Below are 21,504 nucleotides of genomic sequence, written 5' to 3' on the forward strand. Positions count from 1 at the left end.
TGTATTGTCTAACGTTTTATACCCAAAACATATATCGGTGTAAAAGGAATAAATCTAATAAGAATCTAGGTACTGTAAGCTCTGAGAATCACCAAGGAATAACAACATCAGATATTTTACTGGGCAGGCTTCTCTGGGGTCTCAGCAGTGAACTGGACCGCCAAAGTAGGAGACATGGGATCTATCCGTGAGTCAGGAAGATACCTTAGAGAAGGAAATGGCAACTCACTCCAATAGTTTTGCCTGGAAAATCCCATGGACAGGGGAGCCTGGTGGGAAACAGTCCATGGGGTGGCAAGAAGTAGGACACAACTTAGCGACTGACCAATAGTGAACAACCATTTTATTGCGTGCTCTTTGCCAGCACTGCTTTAACTCCTTGGACCTTCTGAAAAAGGCATTAATATCACTCCAGTTAAGTCCTATTACCAGTCCTTCTCCCCTTCCCTGGTGGGGTCACAGGTTTCTGCAACCAAGGTAGTGCAGCTGCTGTAACCACCCTTGACTCAGACCTGCATTTGCACCACCTTGTCCAGACTATCTCTTGCCTCCCTGCTCTGTGGTTTCCCATCTCCCCAGCAAATTTCTTACCAATCATGTTTCATTTCTACACCCTCCTAAAATTTCCAAACACCTTAAAAAAAATCAAAGTGGAATCAGCATCTGATGATATTATAGGTGGGACTAACTACACCAGATTTTTTTTTCTTTTTTAAATAGCAGCTTCTTGTTGAATTGAATCTGCATGTAACCCCAACCAAACATGTAAAACTTCAAAGATAAATGAAAAATTTATACCGCCTATGTAAATATCCACTTCCTGTACATTCTGTTCATTTGTTTCCTATTTATAGGTATTTTTAAAATATCCATCTTTATTTGCTTCAAAATAATAAGGATGGACTAGATTGGTCATGGTTGGATGGCTTTGGGGACTGGTTGACTGGAACACGGGGGTTTAGTATGTGTATGAGTAAAACCATCCCTAATTAAAAAAAACTGTAATGGCCAAATTATGGCACAGCCATACAAGGAACTATTAAGCCAATATTAAAACATTTTACAAATAAAGAAAAACCCAGAGCTTCCCTGGTGGCTAGGTGGCAAAGAATCTGCCTGCCAATTCAAGAGATATGGATTCAATCCTGATCCAAGAATTTTCATGTGCCGCGAAGCAACTAGGCCCACAGGCCACAACTACTGAGCCTGTGCTCTGCAGCCTAGGAGCTGCAACTACTGAAGCCCAGGCACCCTACAGCCTGTGCTCCGCAACAAGAGAAGTCACCACAATGGGAGGTCCGAGCACCACAGCAGCCCCTGCTCGCCACAGCTAGAGAAGAGCCCGAGCAGCAACAAAGACCTAGTGCAGCCAAAAATAAATTTAAAAAAATTTTAAAGAAAACCCCAAACATATATGAAGAAAATTCAACACGTTGAAAACAATTATTTTTAGCTTCTAGGATTAAGTGATTTTCAGTTTTTTTAAAAAATGTAATCCTAAACATTTATGATCTGAAAACCAACTTGTTACTTTCTGAGCTGCTTCCCATCATCTATTTAAGATTCTTTATTACCTATTGAAGGTTAATGTTTTGAAACTCCTCAGCTGCCTTGCAATTAAGTGATGGAACAACTCTGGATTGTAATAGACAGATATATACTTAGAATTTATCTGTAGAGATTAATAGAAATCACCCATATTTCAGTTTCACAATGCTTGTTTTCATGGGGAAAATATCTAAATGTCTGACAAATTACGTTCTTGAAATAAAATACTACGTAATGCTTACAAATGCTATGGAAGAATCCTCATTAACCTAGGGGAAAAGTTCACAGTATGGGAGAGACTACAAAACTGGATGTAGAGGGAAGTCCCTGGCGGTCCAGTGATAAGGGCTCTGTGTTTTCACTGCCAGGGCCCAAGTTCCATTCCTGGTTGGGGAAACAAGATCTGTAAGCCGTGTGGCTCAGCCAAATGCAGAAACTAAAAATGGAAAAAAAGGACTTCCCTGGTAGTACTCTGGATAGAAGAATCACTTAGCCAATGCACGGGACAGCGGTTTGATATTTGGTCTGGGAAGGTCCCACATAAGGTGTGCCACAACTACCAAGCCCGTGCCCCTAGAGCCTGTGGTCCGCAACAAAAGAAGCCACCACAATGAGAAGCCAAAGCTTCACAGCTAGCGTATCCCTTACTCTCTGTAACTAGAGAAATCCCTGCTCGCAGCAATGAAGACCTAGCACAACCGAAAAAAGAAAACAACCAGAATGTATGATGCCAATTTTATAAATTCATATAAGCACAGAAAAGGATCTGAGAAAAACGCATGTTTAAATAGTTGCCTAGAGAGTGAATTATAATTTCAGGTGTTTTTAGCTTGTCTGTTTCCTGCGGTTTTCCCCCCAGTGAGCATGGATTGCCCTTGTACTCAAATTAGACACACATACATACATATTTCTCCTCCCTGCACCTGCCAAATCCCGTTCCCAACCTCACAGACTTTTGCACATGCTTCTCAACACCCCTACAACTCTTTTCTGTGGCCTCTGTGATTATCATGCATCTCTGCATCACGCACCAGCCTTTGTGCTTTAAATCCTCTAATTGGACTCATCTGAAGGTCAAATCCAACCTCAGACAAGCCCAAATACAGGGCTCTTGCTGACTTCCCTAGCTAACAAATGAGACTGTAAGATTTGTCAGTGAAGTGATACTCACTCAGTCATGTCTATTTGTGACCCCGTGGAATCTCCAGGCCAGAATACTGGAGTGGGTAGCCATTCCCTTCCCCAGTTGGGATTTTCCCAACCAGGGATCGAACCCAGGTCTCCCACACTGCAAGTGGATTCTCTACTAGCTGAGTCACCAGGGAAGCCCTGGTTCTATTTGTCAGCATTATTACTTAACAGTTCTCTTCCTTGTCCTTCTAGGACTGCTGTACTGATGTCCAACCATTCCTATCACTCGGTTCTTGTTCAGAACTAGTTCAAAGTGTAGGAGATGAAATTTTCCTAAGTACTGATCCCAGAAAAGATGCCTCTAAGTGGTTTTTCTATTTTTTAATTGAAGGACAGTTGCTTGACAGATTTGGTTTCTGTCAAACATCAACACCAATCAGCCATAGGTATACATACCTAAGATGTAGGTTTTTTTTTTAAAGTAATAGTTTTGACAGCTGAGGGGAACATCCACTTAAGAGTTCACTTTTTTAGAAAATTAATGTCTCTTTAAACATATTATAGCAATGAGTTCAGAATAAGAAAATACCTGTGACTGTAAACACGTATCACATTCTTAGGGGTGGGATGGTTGAGTAGTACAAGAAACACTGCCAGATGGGTTACAAGGTGAAACTATTTTCTCATTGGATTTTTAGATACCCCTTAACCCGAGTGCCAAAGAATTGATGCTTTTGAACTGCGGTGTTGGAGAAGACTCTTGAAGAGTCCCTTGGACTGCAAGGACATCCAACCAGTGCATTCTGAAGATCAGCCCTGGGATTTCTTTGGAAGGAATGATGCTAACGCTGAAACTCCAGGACTTTGGACACCTCATGCGAAGAGTTGACTCATTGGAAAAGACTCTGATGCTGGGAGGGATTGGGGGCAGAAGGGGACGACAGAGGATGAGATGGCTGGATGGCATCACGGACTCGATGGACGTTGAGTCTGAGAGAACTCCGGGAGTTGGTGATGGACAGGGAGGCCTGGTGTGCTGTGATTCATGGGGTCACAAAGAGTTGGACACGACTGAGACTGAACTGAACTGAACTAACCTGTGAGAAATAGCTGCTAGAAATTGTGGTACCCGAAAACGGCATGAAGTAGACATTCACACAGCAAAATGTTTCAGCTCCTTTAAATTTGCATATGCACGCTCTGACCTATTCTATCGAAATTTATAAACTGTCTGAAGAAAAGAATGGCCATCCACTCCAGTATTTTTGCCTGAACACCCCATGGACAGAGGAGTCTGGCGGGCTACATTCCATGGGGTCCCAGAGTCAGACATGATTGAGCAACCAAGTTTTATTGGCATCAGGATCAAGAATTTTCCCATTCTCCAATGGTTGCCAAAGCCCTCTTTTCGGTACTAGTTCAACCCAAATCAATGTCCTCTGGATTTTTTTCTGTAGTTTCACTTTTTAAGATGCCACATCTTGCCACTCCCTGTGAACACTGATCTTATGGGGCCATTCAAATGGCACATGGCCTTCGCAGTTCTATGACCCTGTAGGGCTCGTTTCTAAAGCACTCTTGCATCCTACTCATCAAATCCACATGTGACGTAACATCAAGTGTAGAGAGCTCTAACCTCTCTTCCACGGCTTCTCCCTCTTCAGTGCTGACCCTTGCAAAGTGCTATCTCTAGCCCCACTTCTGCATTTACCAAATCAGCACAGGTGTCCAGTATTCTCTCTGAAGACTATTTAGATGGGAAAACAGAACAATACACAAGAAAACAAGTCTTGAAAATATGCAAACACACCTAGTTCCAGCTTACTCAGTATTTAAAGCTTACTTTATAAGAAAAGTAATTACGCATTTATTTTGCTTCAGAGGACAAGGCGCTCATTTCCCAATAAGCCAATTTAGTCACAAAAATATCTGCAAGGTACACATAGAAGTATTATAGAAAAAAAGGAAGTATTTCACTCTTTCAAAATTTTAGTAAGATTGTAAGAACAAAAGTGGCAATTCTTTAAAATCTAGGGAACTCCCTGGTGGTCCAAGGGTCAGAACACTTCAGGCTTTCACTGCTGAGAGGGAATGAAGGTCACTGAGCCAAAAATAAATATATATATAAAATTTAAACCAGAACTTAATACATCCATTTCAAGAAATTCTTTTATAACTGAGATTTTATTGGTTGTTTTGAGGATCACTACACAGACATTTCAGTTTGTACACAATTCTTCACATACGTACCAGAAATCTAAAATATCATGTAGTTGTGATTCTTAACAGTTATTCCAGTGACTTTCCAGCTTAAAATTTGGAGCAAACTTTCCTTAACAGGATATCAAGTACCAATATCTTCAAATATTGATATGTTGTTACATCTTAAGTCCCACTGATTCACAATTTAATATCATATACACTACATACCCAAACTGTCAATCGTTCACAGCACATTAACCAAGTTACTAGGAAAACTGGACTACCACGACCAAAGATGTTATAGTATAGTGCACAAAATTCTGACCAGGAGAGCCAAGATCAAAAAGTGGTTTTCTGTAGGAAATAATTCTACCAAAACAATATGGGAAGAGAAGTAATTTAAAGTGTTCAAGACATTAACTGCACAACTGACTCCAAACTGCCATTTAGTATGCTTTTGTATTATAGGATATAAAAGCTACCCCCCATCTATGGAATGTTAAGCTGACACCCAAGACAATCAAAGCCTCCCGTATCCAATATCCCACTATTTTCTGGTTGTACCAAAAAATAAACAACCAGCAAATGATTTCACCTCTTAAAAAAAAGCATTTACACTTAAAAAATGGGATGAGGTGGGATTCCCTCCTTTTTAAAAATGTTTCTAGAGCTACTAAAAAACTTGCATTTACAAAATAGTTGATAAAAATATTCCTCTGGATTGTACAAGAAGGGAAACAGGGACCACTGACAGGACTCGGTGTGTGGTTATTAATCAGACTTGGCTTCTTTCTCTTCTGCTTCATCAGAGGCTGGGCTCTGCAAATCAAATGAAAAAAGTGATCAAACATTTGACTCCTGCGTCATTGCTATAATGTCACCAATATTTAGCATTTATTACAATGTAAATTTTCTTCATTGTACTATTGTCTTAAAAATACATTCAATCCTCAGATTCTGTACTGGTGAATTCACCAACTCACTAGTTATTTGTAAACCCAAAATCAATACTGATGGCATTTCCAGTCTTGTGCAAATACACAGCAGTAGAAGCCATGAGTCACCTGACATGCAGTCTCAGCTAACCCTTCTTGTTTCAGCTCTAACGCTGTAAACAAACAACTATTTCACAGTCTATTTAGTGCTACACGTATCAATTTTTTTTGTCCTCATGGTGGAGAAAATGTTGACTAGACAAGTCTATTGTTATCCAAGACCATGTGCAACAAGGTTGTGGTGTACTATCTGGAGAAAACCAATAATAGACAGCATCACTGAAGCACGTTATACTGCTGCTTCTCTTGGTCCTGCGTTCTATATAATTTCTCAAAAACACGTAAGGCTGGGGGCTTCCCTGGTCCCTCAGTGGTAAAGAAGCCACCTTCAAGGCAGAAGATGCAAGAGACTCAGGTTTGATCCCGGGTCAGGAAGATGCCCTGGAGAAGGACATGGCACCCCATTCCAGTATTCTTGCCTGGAGAATCCCATGGACAGAGAAGCCTGGGAGGGTACAGTCCATGGGGTTGCAAAGAGATGGACATGACTGAAGCAACTAAGCACACACACACTTAACGTTATGGTTTGATCTGTTGAGGGAAATGTTGCAATGAGTGTTCGACAATCTAACCCTGTATTTCCACTATGTGCAACTATCCAGTACTTGGAGCAACCTTATAGAATACAACCATCACAGATAATGAGAATCAACTATAGTTTGATAAAAAGGGATTAGAAGGTGACATTCTCCCCTTATAATTGTATTAGTTATTTACCACAACCTTGAAACCCACTTATTTTTATAGGTAAAACCTTTTTTTCAGAGCTTAAAAGGATAGATTGAGGACATCAATCCTTTTAATTGATCGAAGTTACTACCTAAATCTAGACAAGTGGCTACTTTTAAGAAAAACTTCATTACATAAAAGTGAGAAAAATGTGAAAAATCAAGGGAATGGATTAAAAATTTTTAAAAAGGAACATCCAGAATATTAGAAACTAACAAAGGGAATGTATGTATACCTATAGTTGATTCACGTTGAGGTTTGACAGAAAACAAAATTCTGTAAAGCGATATCCTTCAATTAAAAAATAAATTTGTGTTAAAAAAGAAACAAGATTATTAACAGATCTACAGATGGCAATTTGGATTAAAAAAAAGACCAGAATGTTTAAACAAAATCTCTACATTATGTTAAAAAAAAGAAATATCATTTAGTAAAAGAAATCTTCAATAGGAAAAGGAGTACGTCAAGGCTGTATACTGTCACCTTGCTTATTTAACTTCTATGCAGAGTACATCATGAGAAACGCTGGACTGGAAAAAACACAAGCTGGAATCAAGATTGCCGGGAGAAATATCAATAACCTCAGATATGCAGATGACACCACCCTTATGGCAGAAAGTGAAGAGGAGCTAAAAAGCCTCTTGATGAAAGTGAAAGAGAGCGAAAAAGTTGGCTTAAAGCTCAACATTCAGAAAACGAAGATCATGGCATCTGGTCCCATCACTTCATGGGAAATAGATGGGGAAACAGTGGAAACAGTCAGACTTTATTTTTCCGGGCTCCAAAATCACTGCAGATGGTGACTGCAGCCATGAAATTAAAAGATGCTTACTCCTTGGAAGAAAAGTTATGACCAACCTAGATAGCATATTCAAAAGCAGAGACATTACTCTGCCGACTAAGGTCCGTCTAGTCAAGGCTATGGTTTTTCCTGTGGTCACATGTGGATGTAAGAGTTGGACTGTGAAGAAGGCTGAGTGCCAAAGAATTGATGTTTTTGAACTGTGGTGTTGGAGAAGACTCTTGAGGGTCCCTTGGACTGGAAGGAGATCCAACCAGTCCATTCTGAAGGAGATCAGCCCTGGGATTTCTTTGGAAGGAATGATGCTAAAGCTGAAACTCCAGTACTTTGGCCACCTCATGCGAAGAATTGACTCATTGGAAAAGACTCTGATGCTGGGAGAGATTGAGGGCAGAAGGGGACGACCCAGCATGAGATGGCTGGATGGCGTCACGGACTCAATGGACTTGAGTCTGAGTGAACTCCGGGAGACGGTGATGGACAGGGAGGCCTGGCGTGCTGCGATTCATGGGGTTGCAAAGAGTTGCACACGACTGAGCGACTGAACTGAACTGAAAAGAAATCTTAAAAAAATCTCACTAGCAATTAATAAACATATATACAATAAAAATGGTGAATCTGAATGTAAAGTTCTGTGTACGATTTCTTGTTTACAGTAAAAAAAAACCCATTTATAGGTAAAATTTAAAATATTATCTAAGTTGATAAAAAATATTCTGCCCACTTGAAGCAGAATACAAACTTCGTTCAATATAAAGATGGTCTTATCTGCTGCATTATCCTCTGTTCAGAGTCAAAATTAATCACACACACACTCCTGACCTCCTCGTTTTTAGTCTCTCCATTTTCTGCAGGTAAGTCTTCTTTAGTCTCCTGGTTAGCCACTTCCGCCTGTTTTCCCTTTGCTCCTCTCTTCCCTTTTGTTTGCACTTTTTTGTCTGAAGATTTATCCTGTGATAAGAGTAAGAGTATATTTAAGTATCACCTCTGCACTTAGCAACATTTTCTGACTTGCTAGGAGTTGTCCCCACCATAGCTGCAATGTTAGTGCTGCTGCTTATCAGTCTTGAGTTACAGAACACACTTCAAGGTCAGCTCCCAGCAAACAGGACCACAAATCATGCTGAGGTCCTAACAGCACCTGTATATCAAGCCTCACCAGACTCAAGATAATTACATCTAAAGCCTTAGCAAATCCCCTTCTCCACTGTTCTCTGAAGTTCCACAGGAGAGAACAGACAAACTGAAGAATTTTTGGAGGTCTCTCTCCCAGCCCTTGTAACCCTACCCACCCCCAAACTTCTTTTAAGTGGGAACAACAATCAAACTGTCAAATAACCACTGTCCCGAGGATTCACCTGAGAAAAGCACCATGTTGTAAGGTCAGACTGACTATCCTGCTACAGTTAGTCCCTTGATATATAATCAACAGCTAAAAAGATCGAGTTGATAATTTCATTCAGGTGTATGAAGTATCTGAAAACGCACAGGTATATGATGATAAAAGACTTTCAAAGGTTATGCCACTTTAAAATAATATACAACAGTATTTCTGGATACTATCCACCAGTGGGGAAGGAGAAATCTAACAAATATTTATTTCCTGTAAGTAGAGAATAGTTCTAACAGCCAAATTAAGTAAAGTCACCAGTGAGTTGCATAATACTGACCAATATTTGCATTAAATAGCCACAAAGATACAGAAGACCTTACAACTTTAATGCTAAGGGAGCAGGGGATCAGAGGAATGGATTCTGTGCCAACAGTGGCATTCCATACAAGACAGCAAGTCAACCACTAGCAACTGAGTATCTTTAGAATAAACAATAAATTATCTAATAACAAGCATATTTGGGGCAACACTGCTACATACAGACACACCATGAAGTGTCACAATACTTTCTGCATTTAAAAATAATTCTTTAACAATCTGATTGCTTTAGATTTCTCATTAATTTCATAACTGCTATCAGAGCAACATAAAAATATAAAACCTTAAATGGATAACAGCCTAGACTGAAATATCACTTTTAACTACTAACAGCTGGAAATCAAGATGAAACAAAATAAATCTACATGTCTGTGGCATGGTAATCAATACACCAAAAGCTTTACCTTCTGTTTAAGGCTTTAAAGTGGATCAATCATGAAGACCAGTATTATTAAAATTAAAGAGAAAAAAAAACTCCCTTTTCCCATCACTTTTCCTTTTGGAAACTGAGCGGACAGGTTTGTTTCTCAAGGAACATGCGAAAACTTACCTGTTGGCCTCTGAAAGGGAAGAAGAAAAACGTTAATTACACCCGATGGCCCCAAATGCAACTGATAGTAAAATTTGACTTTTTTCTTTTTGGCCAGACTGCACCGTGTGGAATTTCAGTTCCTTGACCAGGGATCGATCTGGGGTCCCCTGCATGGGGAACTCAAGAGTCTTAACAAACTTACCACTGGGGAAGTCCCTGAACTGTTTTCATTAAAAATAAATAAATAAATAAATAAAACCCCAAACTTTTAGGACAGATCAAAACAGAGACAGGTAAATAAAAAAGATGTAAGAGAAAACAGGCATAGCATTTTAGCCAATTGGTTTATTGAAAAAGTAAATAATAAAAGAAGAGTAGTAATAGTATACTTTACAAGTGCATATTTTCCAACAAGATCTACTATTTTCCCTGCATTCATGAAGTATCCCTTTACTGATTTTTCGTATGGAATTCATTTTCAGGTCTGAGAAATTCCAAGTTGGCCTACTACACCTATACCTTCTTTAAATCCACTTTAAAAAGATCACAAAACAACTTTCTACTGGAAAAACGCTGTAATTTCTACACTCAGCTCTGTACAATGTTTAAAGACAAAGGAAAATTTTTTGGTATTATTCAGTATTTAGCTTTCACCTATACTCTTAGGAAAGAGGAGATAACAATGAAGACTGAGGGGAGAAGAGGCTTCTAATAGCAAACTTTCACCTAAGTTTTGAGTTAACAGAAATTAATCACACCACGAATTTCCCCTGAAGAACAAAGAAGAGCTTTAGAGGGTGGTATCAATGCTAGATCCAAAGAGTCACAAATGATGTACACGTTATTTTGCTGTTCCAACTTAGATTTTCAAAATACAAATATCCAACAACTACCCAGTCACCCTCCGTGTGAATAAAGCAATCAGGAATCTATTTCAGCGCAACATTATTTACGATCATCTCAAAGAATGTCAGGATAAAACAATTTAGAGAACTTTCACGTAAACTATACAAAATAATCTTAGAAGAGGAATGTTCTCAGAGAACATAATTTTTGATCTCCCCCTGCACATAAGATATAATCCCCTACATTGCTTTGCGAATCTCACAAGCAAAAACTTAAAACAGTCCACATCTCCTGGCTTCAGTCCTAGCTTTTCTAATACTCAGAATAGGAAGGCCAAGCATGCAACAGAGAACCACCAAAAGGAAACCATTAACCATAACATACACAACACAAAGAATTTATTACCCTGGTGAGTGAAAGTTATTTTTCAATATTTTCAGTCGTCTTAAATTTCCCAAATTCTGGAGCAGCACTAATGTGATACGTTATACTCCCATCAGCCAGAATGGTGACTACATTCACTGAATTTTACTCATACTAAAAAAGGCAGCTAGTGATGGACAGGGAAGCCTGGCATGCTGCAGTCCATGGGGTCGCAAAGAGTCGGACGCCACTGAGCCACTGAACTGAAAAAAGGCACTGTTTACTGAAGTTATTATAACATAAAACTAAAGTGGTAAATAAAATAACCCTCCGACCACTTTTCAGCAGACTGTGACACTAAACTGTGGTTGATTTGCAGTCTCAAAGTTAAGACCTCCGTTGCCAGCAGTAACCGTTAGAGACCTGCAACAATTCAAAGACACCATGATCTCTAAAGGCTGAGTCTGAAACCTACCTTTCCCGCCGCCTTTTTTGGCTTCGTTTCCACTTTCGCAGGAGCCGGTTTCTGAAAGACAAAGGTAACACTGAGCTTCTTCCCTAGGTTCGAACCCACGGAAAAGAAAGGTTAGGGGGCTCGCTTTACTTACAGCTGACAACCTCGCCGATCTCCTCTTGGGCTTTGGGAGAAAAAAGGAAAATGAGCAAGGAATGCGCGGTGCGGAGCAAACCTAGCCCACCCCCGGGAGCGGAACGTGGTCTTACCTCCTCCTTCGCCGCCCCCTCGGCGGAGCTGACCTGCGGGAGAAAAAACAGGGCGAGTGGGCACAGCCCGTGAACAAAAGTGCCCGCGCGCCCCGGGCCCGTCTGCGCGCGAGAACAATGCCCGGCCGCGTGACGTCAGCGGATTCCCGCCGCCGCGTTCGAATCTCGCACCCGGCTCCTCGGGCTGCCGAACGTTCCAGAACGCGGCACCGAGGCCGCCGTGCGCTGGCCCTCCCGCCCGCCGCAAGTCCGGCCGCTTCCCCGGCCCCGCGACGCAGAGGAAGCGGGGGGCTTGGGCCTCACGGGGCTCTGGGCACGGCCGGGCGGCGGAGTGGGCGTGTGCGGGACGAGGCCACTACTCACCTTCCTCTTGGGCATCGTGGCGACGGGGCGGGCGAGAGCCGTGTGCCTGAAGGCCGCGGCGCGCCGAGAGCCTTCGCGAAGCTGAGTAGCCTGACCGCAGCCGCTCCTCCCGCCGCCCGAGCTGCTGGGACCCGCGGCGGGGGTGGTGGGAGAACCGGATGGAACCGGATTGGGAGCCCGCCCCCTCCTCCCCCCGCGTCCCCCGGCCGCGGGCTCCCCCTCCCCGCCGGCCGGGCCGCCCCTCGCCCTCGCCCCCGCCCATTGGCTGCGGGGTCCACCGCTCTGCGGCCCGCACCCCGAATAGGTGAGGCCGGCCGTCACTCGACCACTGCGCCCCGCCCCCGCTCTCGGCGCCCCCACCCGCCCACCATCTCGCGGGGCCCCAGACCCAGGCGAGGGGGCGGGGCCCCACAGGCCGCTCTCGCCTCACGGTAGTTTGTTTGAAGCCGAGCCGCAAAGTGCGGTCTGCGCGCTGATTGGCGGACGCCCGCCACGTGGTCTCCGGGTTTGCCCACCCACAACCCTCCGGGCTACCTGGTCGCCAGCCAGCACGAGGGAAGCCCCGAGGTTAGAGTACCTTCTCTGTAGGGGCAGTTGGGTCGGAAGGTTTATAGGTCACAGAATGGGAAGGGAGAGTCAACGGGTTTAACTACGAACCAATTTTCCCCACCTCAGTCCGTAAGAAAAGCTATCTACTAGGTTTACAGTCTTGCTGGCCTGCGGAGAGCAGGTCTTAACGCGCAGGCGCTGGATGGAAGGTCGTGGGAAGGAAAGTCCGCGCGGAGCGCCACTGCGCAGGCGCGGATCTTTGCGACGGCGCTGGATTCCCTACCGGGTTTCCCTGGTCGAGTCTTTTCGTATAGCTTTTAAAAAAAGTCGTCCGTTCCTTGAGGGGCTGGGGGTACTGGCGGTTCGTCTCAGGAGCTCAGTGGGCGTCTGAATGCCGACATCCACCAAGCCGAGAACGCGCAGACCCACTCTCAGATCCCTTGGCCGGCCGATCCTCTCCTGCCCTGAAGTGAAAGGGCAAGAACGCCCACCCAGTTCTTGCTTGTTTTTTAACCACTTCCTGACCCAACTACCTTTCTGAGGTGGAAAAAAGAGCTTCACGGTTGGAGTCAGCTGGGAACCAGTGAGAGCACGTTACCCAGTTTCTTTACTGAATAAGAAAATTTTGCTTGTAAGGACCACTTGAGTTACTGCAGAAGATGTTTCTAATCAGAACAGTGTTAACTGAAATTCATGGAGAGGAAGAAACAAGACTGAAAACAGACCCAAAGTCCACCACTGAAGAGCTCCAGATAAACTGTGACACTTTCACATAGTGGAATAATGAGCTACTGCGAAAAAGAATGAGGCTGCTCTTTGTAGACGTGAATTTTCGAAACCACTCAGTTCCGTTCAGTTCAGCCGCTCAGTCGTGTCTGACTCTTTGCGACCGCATGAATCGCAGCATGCCAGGCCTCCCTGTCCATCACCAACTGCCGGAGTTCACTCAAACTCACGTCCATCAAGTCAGTGATGCCATCCAGCCATCTCATCCTCGGTTGTCCCCTTCTCCTCCTGCCCCGAATCCCTCCCAGCATCAGTCTTTTCCAGTGAGTCAACTCTTTGCATGAGGTGGCCAAAGTACTGGAGTTTCAGCTTTAGCATCATTCCTTCCAAGGAAATCCCAGGGCTGATCTCCTTGCAGTCCAAAGGCTCTCAAGAGTCTTCTCCAACACCACAGTTCAAAAGCATCAATTCTTCGTCGCTGAGGCTTTCTTCACAGTCCAACTCTCATATCCATACATGACCACTGGAAAAACCATAGCCTTGACTAGACGGACCTCTGATGGCAAAGTAATGCCTGTGCTTTTGCATATGCTATCTAGGTTGGTCATAACTTTTCTTCCAAGGAGTAAGCATCTTTTAATTTCATGGCCGCAATCACCATCTGCAGTGATTATGGAGCCCAAAAAATTAAAGTCTGACACGTTTCCACTGTTTCCCCATCTATTTCCCATGAAGTGATGGGACCAGATGTCATGATCTTTGTTTTCTGAATGTTGAGCTTTAAGCCATCTTTTTCACTCTCCTCTTTCACTTTCATCAAGAGGCTTTTTAGTTCCTCTTCACTTTCTGCCATAAGGGTGGTGTCATCTGCATATTTGAGGTTATTGATATTTCTCCTGGCAATCTTGATTCCAGCTTGTGCTTCTTCCAGCCCAGAGTTTCTCAGGATGTACTCTGCATAGAAGTTAAATAAGCAGGGTGAGAATATACAGCCTTGACGTACTCCTTTTCCTATTTGGAACCAGTCTATTGTTCCATGTCCAGTTCGAACTGTTGCTTCCTGACCTGCATATAGGTTTCTCAAGAGGCAAGTCAGGTGGTCTGGTATTCCCATCTTTTTCAGAATGTTCCACAGTTTATTGTGATCCACACAGTCAAAGGCTTTGGCATAGTCAATAAAGCAGAAATAGATGTTTTTCTGGAACTCTCTTGCTTTTTCGATGATCCAGCGGATGTTGGCCATTTGATCTCTGGTTCCTCTGCCTTTTCTAAAACCGGCTCAAAACCACTAGTCAGACTCTAACTCCTGATCAATAACTACTGCTTTTCCATCTCATTCAAGAAAGTCTTGCACTGCCCTTGCGGTCCAGTGGTTAAGACTCTGGGATTCCACTGCAGGGCTTGTGGGTTTGATTCTTGGACTGGAAACTAAGGGGCTTCCCAAATGGTGCAGCAGTAAAGAATCATGCTTGCCACTTCAGGAGGTGGGGATTTCTTCCCTGAGTGGGGAAGAGGAAATGGCAACCCACCCCAGTATTCTTGACTGGAGAATCCCATGGACAGAGGAGCCTGGTGAGCTATAGCCTATAGGGTCCCAAAGAGGCGGACGCCACTGAGCACACATGCATGCACTGGGAACTAACGTTCCTAGATGCCTCCTGGCTTGGCGTTCTTAGAGTGGCTTATATGGTCCTCTGCCAATGGGCCCACTTCAAAAGGTTTTTCCCCTTGGTTCTCATTTCCAGTCTCAAGTAGGCTGGGCGTCACTGCTTCAGGCCTTGTCACCTGCTGTTCCCTCTGCCTGGAATGCGTCCTGCGCTGCCTAGGACCATCTCTTTCTCACCTCCTGTCGGTCTTTCCACAAATGTGACTGTCTCATTGAGACCATTCCTGACCTGTCAGTTTAGGATTGCACCTCCCAATCTCCAGTTCTTGCCACATCTGTTGACTAACTAGTTGCTGCTGCTAAGTCACTTCAGTTGTGTCTGACTCTCTGCGACCCCATAGATGGCAGCCCACCAGGCTCCCCTGTCCCTGTGGTTCTCCAGGCAAGAACACTGGCTATGCTGAGTATAAAGTTACATGTTCGTTGTATATTTCAGCAAGAAGCCCAGAGAGGTGGTGCAATTGGTTGCCTGTGAGAACAATTGAGGGAGTAGGGGAAAATGAAAATTTACCCTTTTCTTCTTTTGGACAAGAACCCTAATTTTTTCCTTTATTCTTGAGATCTATTCTGGAAATCCTGTCCCTCTTTAATGTAATCTCCCCCTTTTCAGTTCCTTCCATGTCACCTTGCAGTATTTTTTTATGATTGATCACATTCCATAATTGCTTTATGTGTTTAGTTATTTGCTGCCTGTCTCCCTCACAAGAGTGGGAGTTCCGTAAGGGTAGGAACCCTGTTAATTGTCAGAGCACTTCGTCCCCAGAACCTTAGATGTTTGTTCAGTTAGTAATTCTTTCGGAATTGAAGTATATTTGATTTACAATGTTGTGTTCATTTCAGGTGTATAGAATAGTGATTAAGTTATATATACACTCACAAATATAATCTTTTTCATATTCCTTTCCCTCACAGGTTGTTACTCGCCCTCACCCCCTGCTCCTATTTACATTAAAAAATAATAGTGTTGGGATTTCTGGTGGTCCAGTGGCTAACACTCCTGTTCCCAGTACATGGGGCCCCAGTTCAGTTCCGTGTCAGGGAACTAGATCCCACATGCTGCATCTAAGACTTGGTGCAGACAAATAGATATTTATTCTAAAGAATAGCATCAGAGTGTCTCCAAGTTTGTGGCACAAACGTGTACTGAGCCCCTACCCTCTGCCAGTGGTTGTGATAATCCCTAGTTTAGAGGGACTTAATTCCAAACGTGGGTGGTACTTCAGTGGAAAGAAAAGTATTAATACACAAATGGGCCTGAATTACTAAGTGGAAGAGGAAGCCACTAAAAGGGACAGAACATCCCAAGGCACATGTTCTTAGCAGAATGAGACAGCCATGCAGAACCCTTAAAGTGGCATGGATGGACACACTGACAGTGGGAAGGGAAGATTAGTGAAAAGAGGCAGAAAAAGAAGGGCATCCTGCAGAGAGCATTTGACGCCAGGCTAAGGGATCTGGCTGTTAGAGTGGGAGACATTGCAAGGTTTGTTCTTGTTTTTCCCCCTGCTGTCCAATTGTGGGATTTTAGTTCCCTGACCAGGGACTGAAACTGGGCCCTTAGCAGTGAGAGCTCACGATTCCTAGCCACTGGACCACTAGGGAACCCCATAAGGTCTTAAGGGAATGATGTGCTGAGAGCTCAGCCTCGTGAAGGTCTTTCTCCCATGAGAAATGATGATGCACTGGGCCAGAGGTGATGACAGATGGGTGGCCCGCAGGTGTTTGCTTTACTTGTGATTTTTCTTAAAGTTGCCAAGACATGGATGTGGAGCAACTGGAACACAGTAGGAAAACTGTTAGTATTTTTTAAAAAAGTAAACAGATACTCTGTGACTCCGTAACTCCACTCCAAAAACATACCAAAAAAAGAAAAAGAAAAAAGCTTACATCTGTTCACAAGAAGACATAAAATAGAATATTCATAACCGAACTATTTTATAAGCCCACCTGGCAGCAACTTAGATGCCTACCAACAAAAGAATGGATGAGTGGAAAAGTATCAGCAATAAGAAGTGGCTGCCTGCAACTCCACCCAAGATGAGGCCAAGCACAGTAATGAGAGGCAGGCTAGACAGAGTACTGTGTGATCCTGTTCATACAGTACAGAAAGGCAGGCAAAACATATCCAGTGTGTCAGAAGTCAGGATAGTAATTGAGGTGGGTGGGGTGCTAGTGACTGGAAGAGAGCAATGGAAGGCTTCAGGGAGCTGGCCATCTTCTATTTAAAAAAAGGGGTTTTTTTAGTAATTTTGTTTTGGCCCAACTTAGTTTTTTAATTTTTGGCCGAGTGGCATGTGGGATATTAGTTCCTTGACCAGGAATTGAACCCAGGCCCCATGCAGTGGAAGCTTGGAGTCTTAACCACTGGACCATTAGGGAAGTCCCATCTTGTATTTAATTTTTTAATGTTACACATTTATTCAAAACGTCAAAAGTTTAAAAAGACTAAACATATTGGCAAGGATATGGAAGAACTGGAAGTCCCAAAGTCTTCTGGTAAGACTACAACAGGAAACAACCATTTAAGATTACAGTATGTGCTGATTTGCTCAGTCGTGGCTGGCTCTTTGCAACGCTATAGACTGTAGCCCGCCAGGTTCCCGTCCGTGGAATTTTCCAGGCAAGAATGCTGGAGTGGGTTGCCATTGCCTTCTCCACCATCTTGTATTTCTTGATCTGTATGTTACTTGTACTGTTGTGTTTGCTTTGTGAATATTCATTGAGCTGTGCATGTATATTTCTGGAGAGACGTCAGCAGTAAAGTTTGTAAAACTTTTTTGTTTTGTAACATGCCCAAATCAGGTAATTTCATCTACTTAATAGGGCGCTTCAGCTTCTCCTGGTCTCCTTTGTGTGTGATTCCACAGTTCGGTTGACCTTCTAACTTGGAAGGAGGCTTCCTTTCTCTAGTGTGTCAGGGTCCCAGCCCTGGTTTTTTCTCACCTGTGTCTTCTACCAAGCCTCTGAAGGCATTTTAGTTTGACCTGCCTGTATGTAAGCATGCGTAATTATAGATGCCACTTAATATATTTGTTTATTTTTGGAAGAAATATTTATGTGGCTCAAAATTCCACAAGAGCAAAATGCTTTCCAGAGAAGTCTCCATTCTGCTTCTGTTCCCCCAGAGGTCTGGCTGTCTCGAGGAGCTGCCAGTGCTGCTGCTGCTTGTGGATCCTTCCAGAATGCTTTCTGTAAATAAAAGTATGTATATAATATGTACTTAGTTTTCACAGTTTGGCACCTTGCGTTTTTCAGTTAATGGAGTTTGTTTCCTATGAGTACTTGTTAAGATTCCTCCTTTTTATTGCCGCATTGAAGTGCACTGTATAGATGTGGCAAATATTTATTTATTTATTTTTTTGGCCATGTCACGCAGCATATGGAATCTTAGTTCCTCAACCAGGGGTAACCCTCGGCCCCTGCATTGGAAGCTCAGAGACTTAACCAGTGGATGGCCAGGGAAGTCCTTGTACCAAAGGTTTTAAAGCCAAATTCTCTGTTGATTGAACTTTACAAATTGTGCCCAGTGTTTTGTCCCCACGAAGGATGTTGCAATGAAATAACCATGTACATACACATCATGTGCATACTGTATAATGTCCTTACAGGCCCCAGTACTGGCTGAAATGACTATTATAAAGTCCACTTATGCCTTTGGAAACTTAAGGTTGAAATGTTTAACACTTAGCGGTTTTAAGTAATTATAAAGCTAGAAACTTTTGAGCCTCCCCAAATCTCTACAAAACCAATAAAATTTAAACCAGTAACATTAACATGCATATGAGTTTTGCTAAAAGTAAATTGCTGCATGCATATGGTATTTGGCCTGTATAATCTCTGCAGATTGTTCTGGCACCTTGTGTGTGTAATCGACAAGCCATCCTTCATTTGGCCTTCTGTGGTATGACTTGGGTTTCATGTGATATACACTATTTATGAATTAAAATCATTTCTAAAGTCTTATTATTACCCATAAACTGTGGAAAGCTGGTCGCACTTGATGCAAAATATAAACACACACCCCAAACAGGCACAAAAATAAGTAATGCTTGGTCAAAAGTGGGAATCTATGTTGGGTGATACAGAATGTCAGATGACCACCTGAACACACAAATGTCTTAAAATTCCCCAAGAACCCACAGGACTTTTGTATACATTCACAAAAGTATCCTCACCACCACTCTACCCAGGGTCCACGTGATCCACTTTGGAAGATCATGCATTGATTCAGGCTAGTCAGGATGCGCTTGCAGGAATTTCAGAATTACAAGCTTAATGTAGGGCAGAAATGGTGGTGACAAAGAAGTCTCTGAGGGGAACTAAAAGAATGGATAAGAGGCAACAGTTTGCCTACACTTTGCCAGGTGCTGTCTTCAACCTAGGGTAGAGTGACCTAGGGATAGACAGGCACGAGTTAAGTGCCTGTCCTCCTGGAGCTTCTGTTCCAGTGGGAATACCAATAAGGAAAGTAATGAGATTCTTTCCCATGGCGACAGCACCTTGAAGGAAGCAGTGTCCTAATATAGCATGTGCTGGAGGCACGCAGAAGGGGGCTGCTGTATATGGGATAGTTCGGGAAGGTCCCAAGGGAGAAGGGAAGGGTGAGATGACCTGTACTCTGGGGGATCTGAGAGAAGCCTCTGGACAGAGGAAACAGCTCCCACAAAGATCCTGAGGCAGGACCAAGCTTGGTGTCCACGGAGGCAAACGTGTTGTGCTTAGGGAAGGCAGCAGCCAGGGTGAGAGCAGTGGTGGAGCTCTGAGGTCTGAAGTCATCGATCTGGACTCCCAAGTGGAGGCTGGGCTGAGAGGCTGGGATGTGAAGTCTGATCGCTGGGAGGAGGTACAGGAGACCAGGAGAGGTTTTAAAGTTGTCTAGGAGAGACTTCTCTGGTGGTTCAGTGTTTAAGACTCCAGCTCCCAACTCAAGAGGCCCTGGGTTAGATTCCTGGTCAGGGAACCAGATCCCACACCCTGCAACCAAAAATCCCACCTGCCACAACTGAGACCCAGTGCAGCCAAATAAGTATTTGAAAATGTTAAAAGTTATCTGACAACAAATGACTAGGATGCTGGCTGTGGGGATGGAAATGAGTGGAAGGAGGGTCTGGGACATATTTTGGTGGGCGTAGCTGACAGGACTCTTCAGTGCATTGGGTGGGTGACAGATGAGAGTTTTGGTTAGGAGTTACAGAAACCCAGATCAACATGAACAATAGCAAATAGATTAAATAAGCAAAACTATGAGTGTGCCACACTGGGGGATTCAGTGGCTTACTGTATTATCACAATCACAGATTCTTTTCTACTGTCTTGTCATACTCTTTTGACTCTTCCCTCCTGAGCCGGCTTCCTCTTTGGTCCAGAAGTGCAGCTCCAGATGTTACATGCAGATTTACAGCATCCAGGAAAAGCATGTCTTTTATCCTAAGCCCTGACTAGTTGCCTTTATCACTGGTTGGAACTGTCACATGGAACGGAGATGGGATATCCTTAGAGAAAATCAAGCCAATCCTGGATTTGGGCATAGGGCCAAGAATGGGAGTGGATGCCTGAACAAAAGAAGGGTCCTGTGAGGAAGGGCAGAGGGGAATATCATCACCTGTGTCTAGCAGGCTGTGTGGCTAGAGAGCCACTCACCAGGCTAGGGACCAAGGGAGTTTTTGGGGAAGCAGGTGGGCTTGGTATTGACACACTGAGTGTAAAGGGCTTGGCAAACATCCAGAGTCTGGCAGGCAGTTGGATCTACAGGTTTGGACCTCTGGGGAAGGACAGAGCTGAAAGAAGTTATGTGCTCTGGGGGCTGAAACCAAACAGATGTGAATAGTCAACCAGGGACTGGAAAGTGTCACCACACTGAGAACTAAGCATGTCACCAACTGTCCTGATGAAGCTGTTTCAGCAAGTGGTAGGGAGGAACCAGACTCAGGTTAGAGTAGAAAGGAAGGTAAGAAGCAGAGTGAGTTCCAAATCCTACTGTGCTGGGCTGTACTGTACTGCATCCCAAGAAGCCCAATCTCTGGGCCAGTTTGTTCATGTGGTGAAGACTGAATATAAACAAGGGCAGGTGTGAGCCAGCATGCAAAAGGTGAGAGGGGAGACGATGGTCAGAGACTCAAATGCCTCTGTTCACTACTATGCTGGATATCCAAGCTGCAGAAGGATGAGATGTAAGGGATGCAGAAAACAAAGATATGGGCCCTGATACGGGAGCTCTTGAGGACCACTCTGCTCAGTAAGTTGGCTGGAAACGCTGCAACACAAAGAGCCCAAGGATGAACAACAGATATAGATGTTACCATGCAGTGCTTGTTTCTAGCCTGCTTGCAAACTTCATGGATACACGACTGTATATTTGTTACTAGAAAGATCACTGGCATTATTATTATTACAAGCTTTCCTTTCCTTTACTTACTGTTATTTTAAAAAGAACAATAAGCCAGAAGGAACCTGGTCACATTATTCTTTCCTGCTCCCAATGAAGTATGCCTTTCCAAATATGGAAAGGAAGTGTTTTAATATGATGGGGCTACTATAACAAAAATGCCATAGACTGGG

General features: G+C 43.5%; 1 protein-coding gene across 1 annotated transcript; it reads right to left on the reverse strand.

Annotated features, from left to right (window-relative positions):
• HMGN1 (high mobility group nucleosome binding domain 1) lies at window positions 4,831-12,331 on the reverse strand. Its single transcript, XM_018051535.1, has 6 exons — window positions 12,006-12,331; window positions 11,643-11,675; window positions 11,528-11,557; window positions 11,395-11,445; window positions 8,290-8,418; window positions 4,831-5,700 (listed from the first exon to the last, which is right to left on the reverse strand). Exons 1-6 carry the CDS (start codon window positions 12,018-12,020, stop codon window positions 5,653-5,655), a joined length of 306 nt encoding a protein of 101 aa, XP_017907024.1. The 5' UTR covers window positions 12,021-12,331; the 3' UTR covers window positions 4,831-5,652.

The sequence above is a fragment of the Capra hircus genome, chromosome 1 (genome assembly GCF_001704415.2).
Source record: "Capra hircus breed San Clemente chromosome 1, ASM170441v1, whole genome shotgun sequence".
Taxonomy (NCBI): Eukaryota; Metazoa; Chordata; class Mammalia; order Artiodactyla; family Bovidae; genus Capra; species Capra hircus.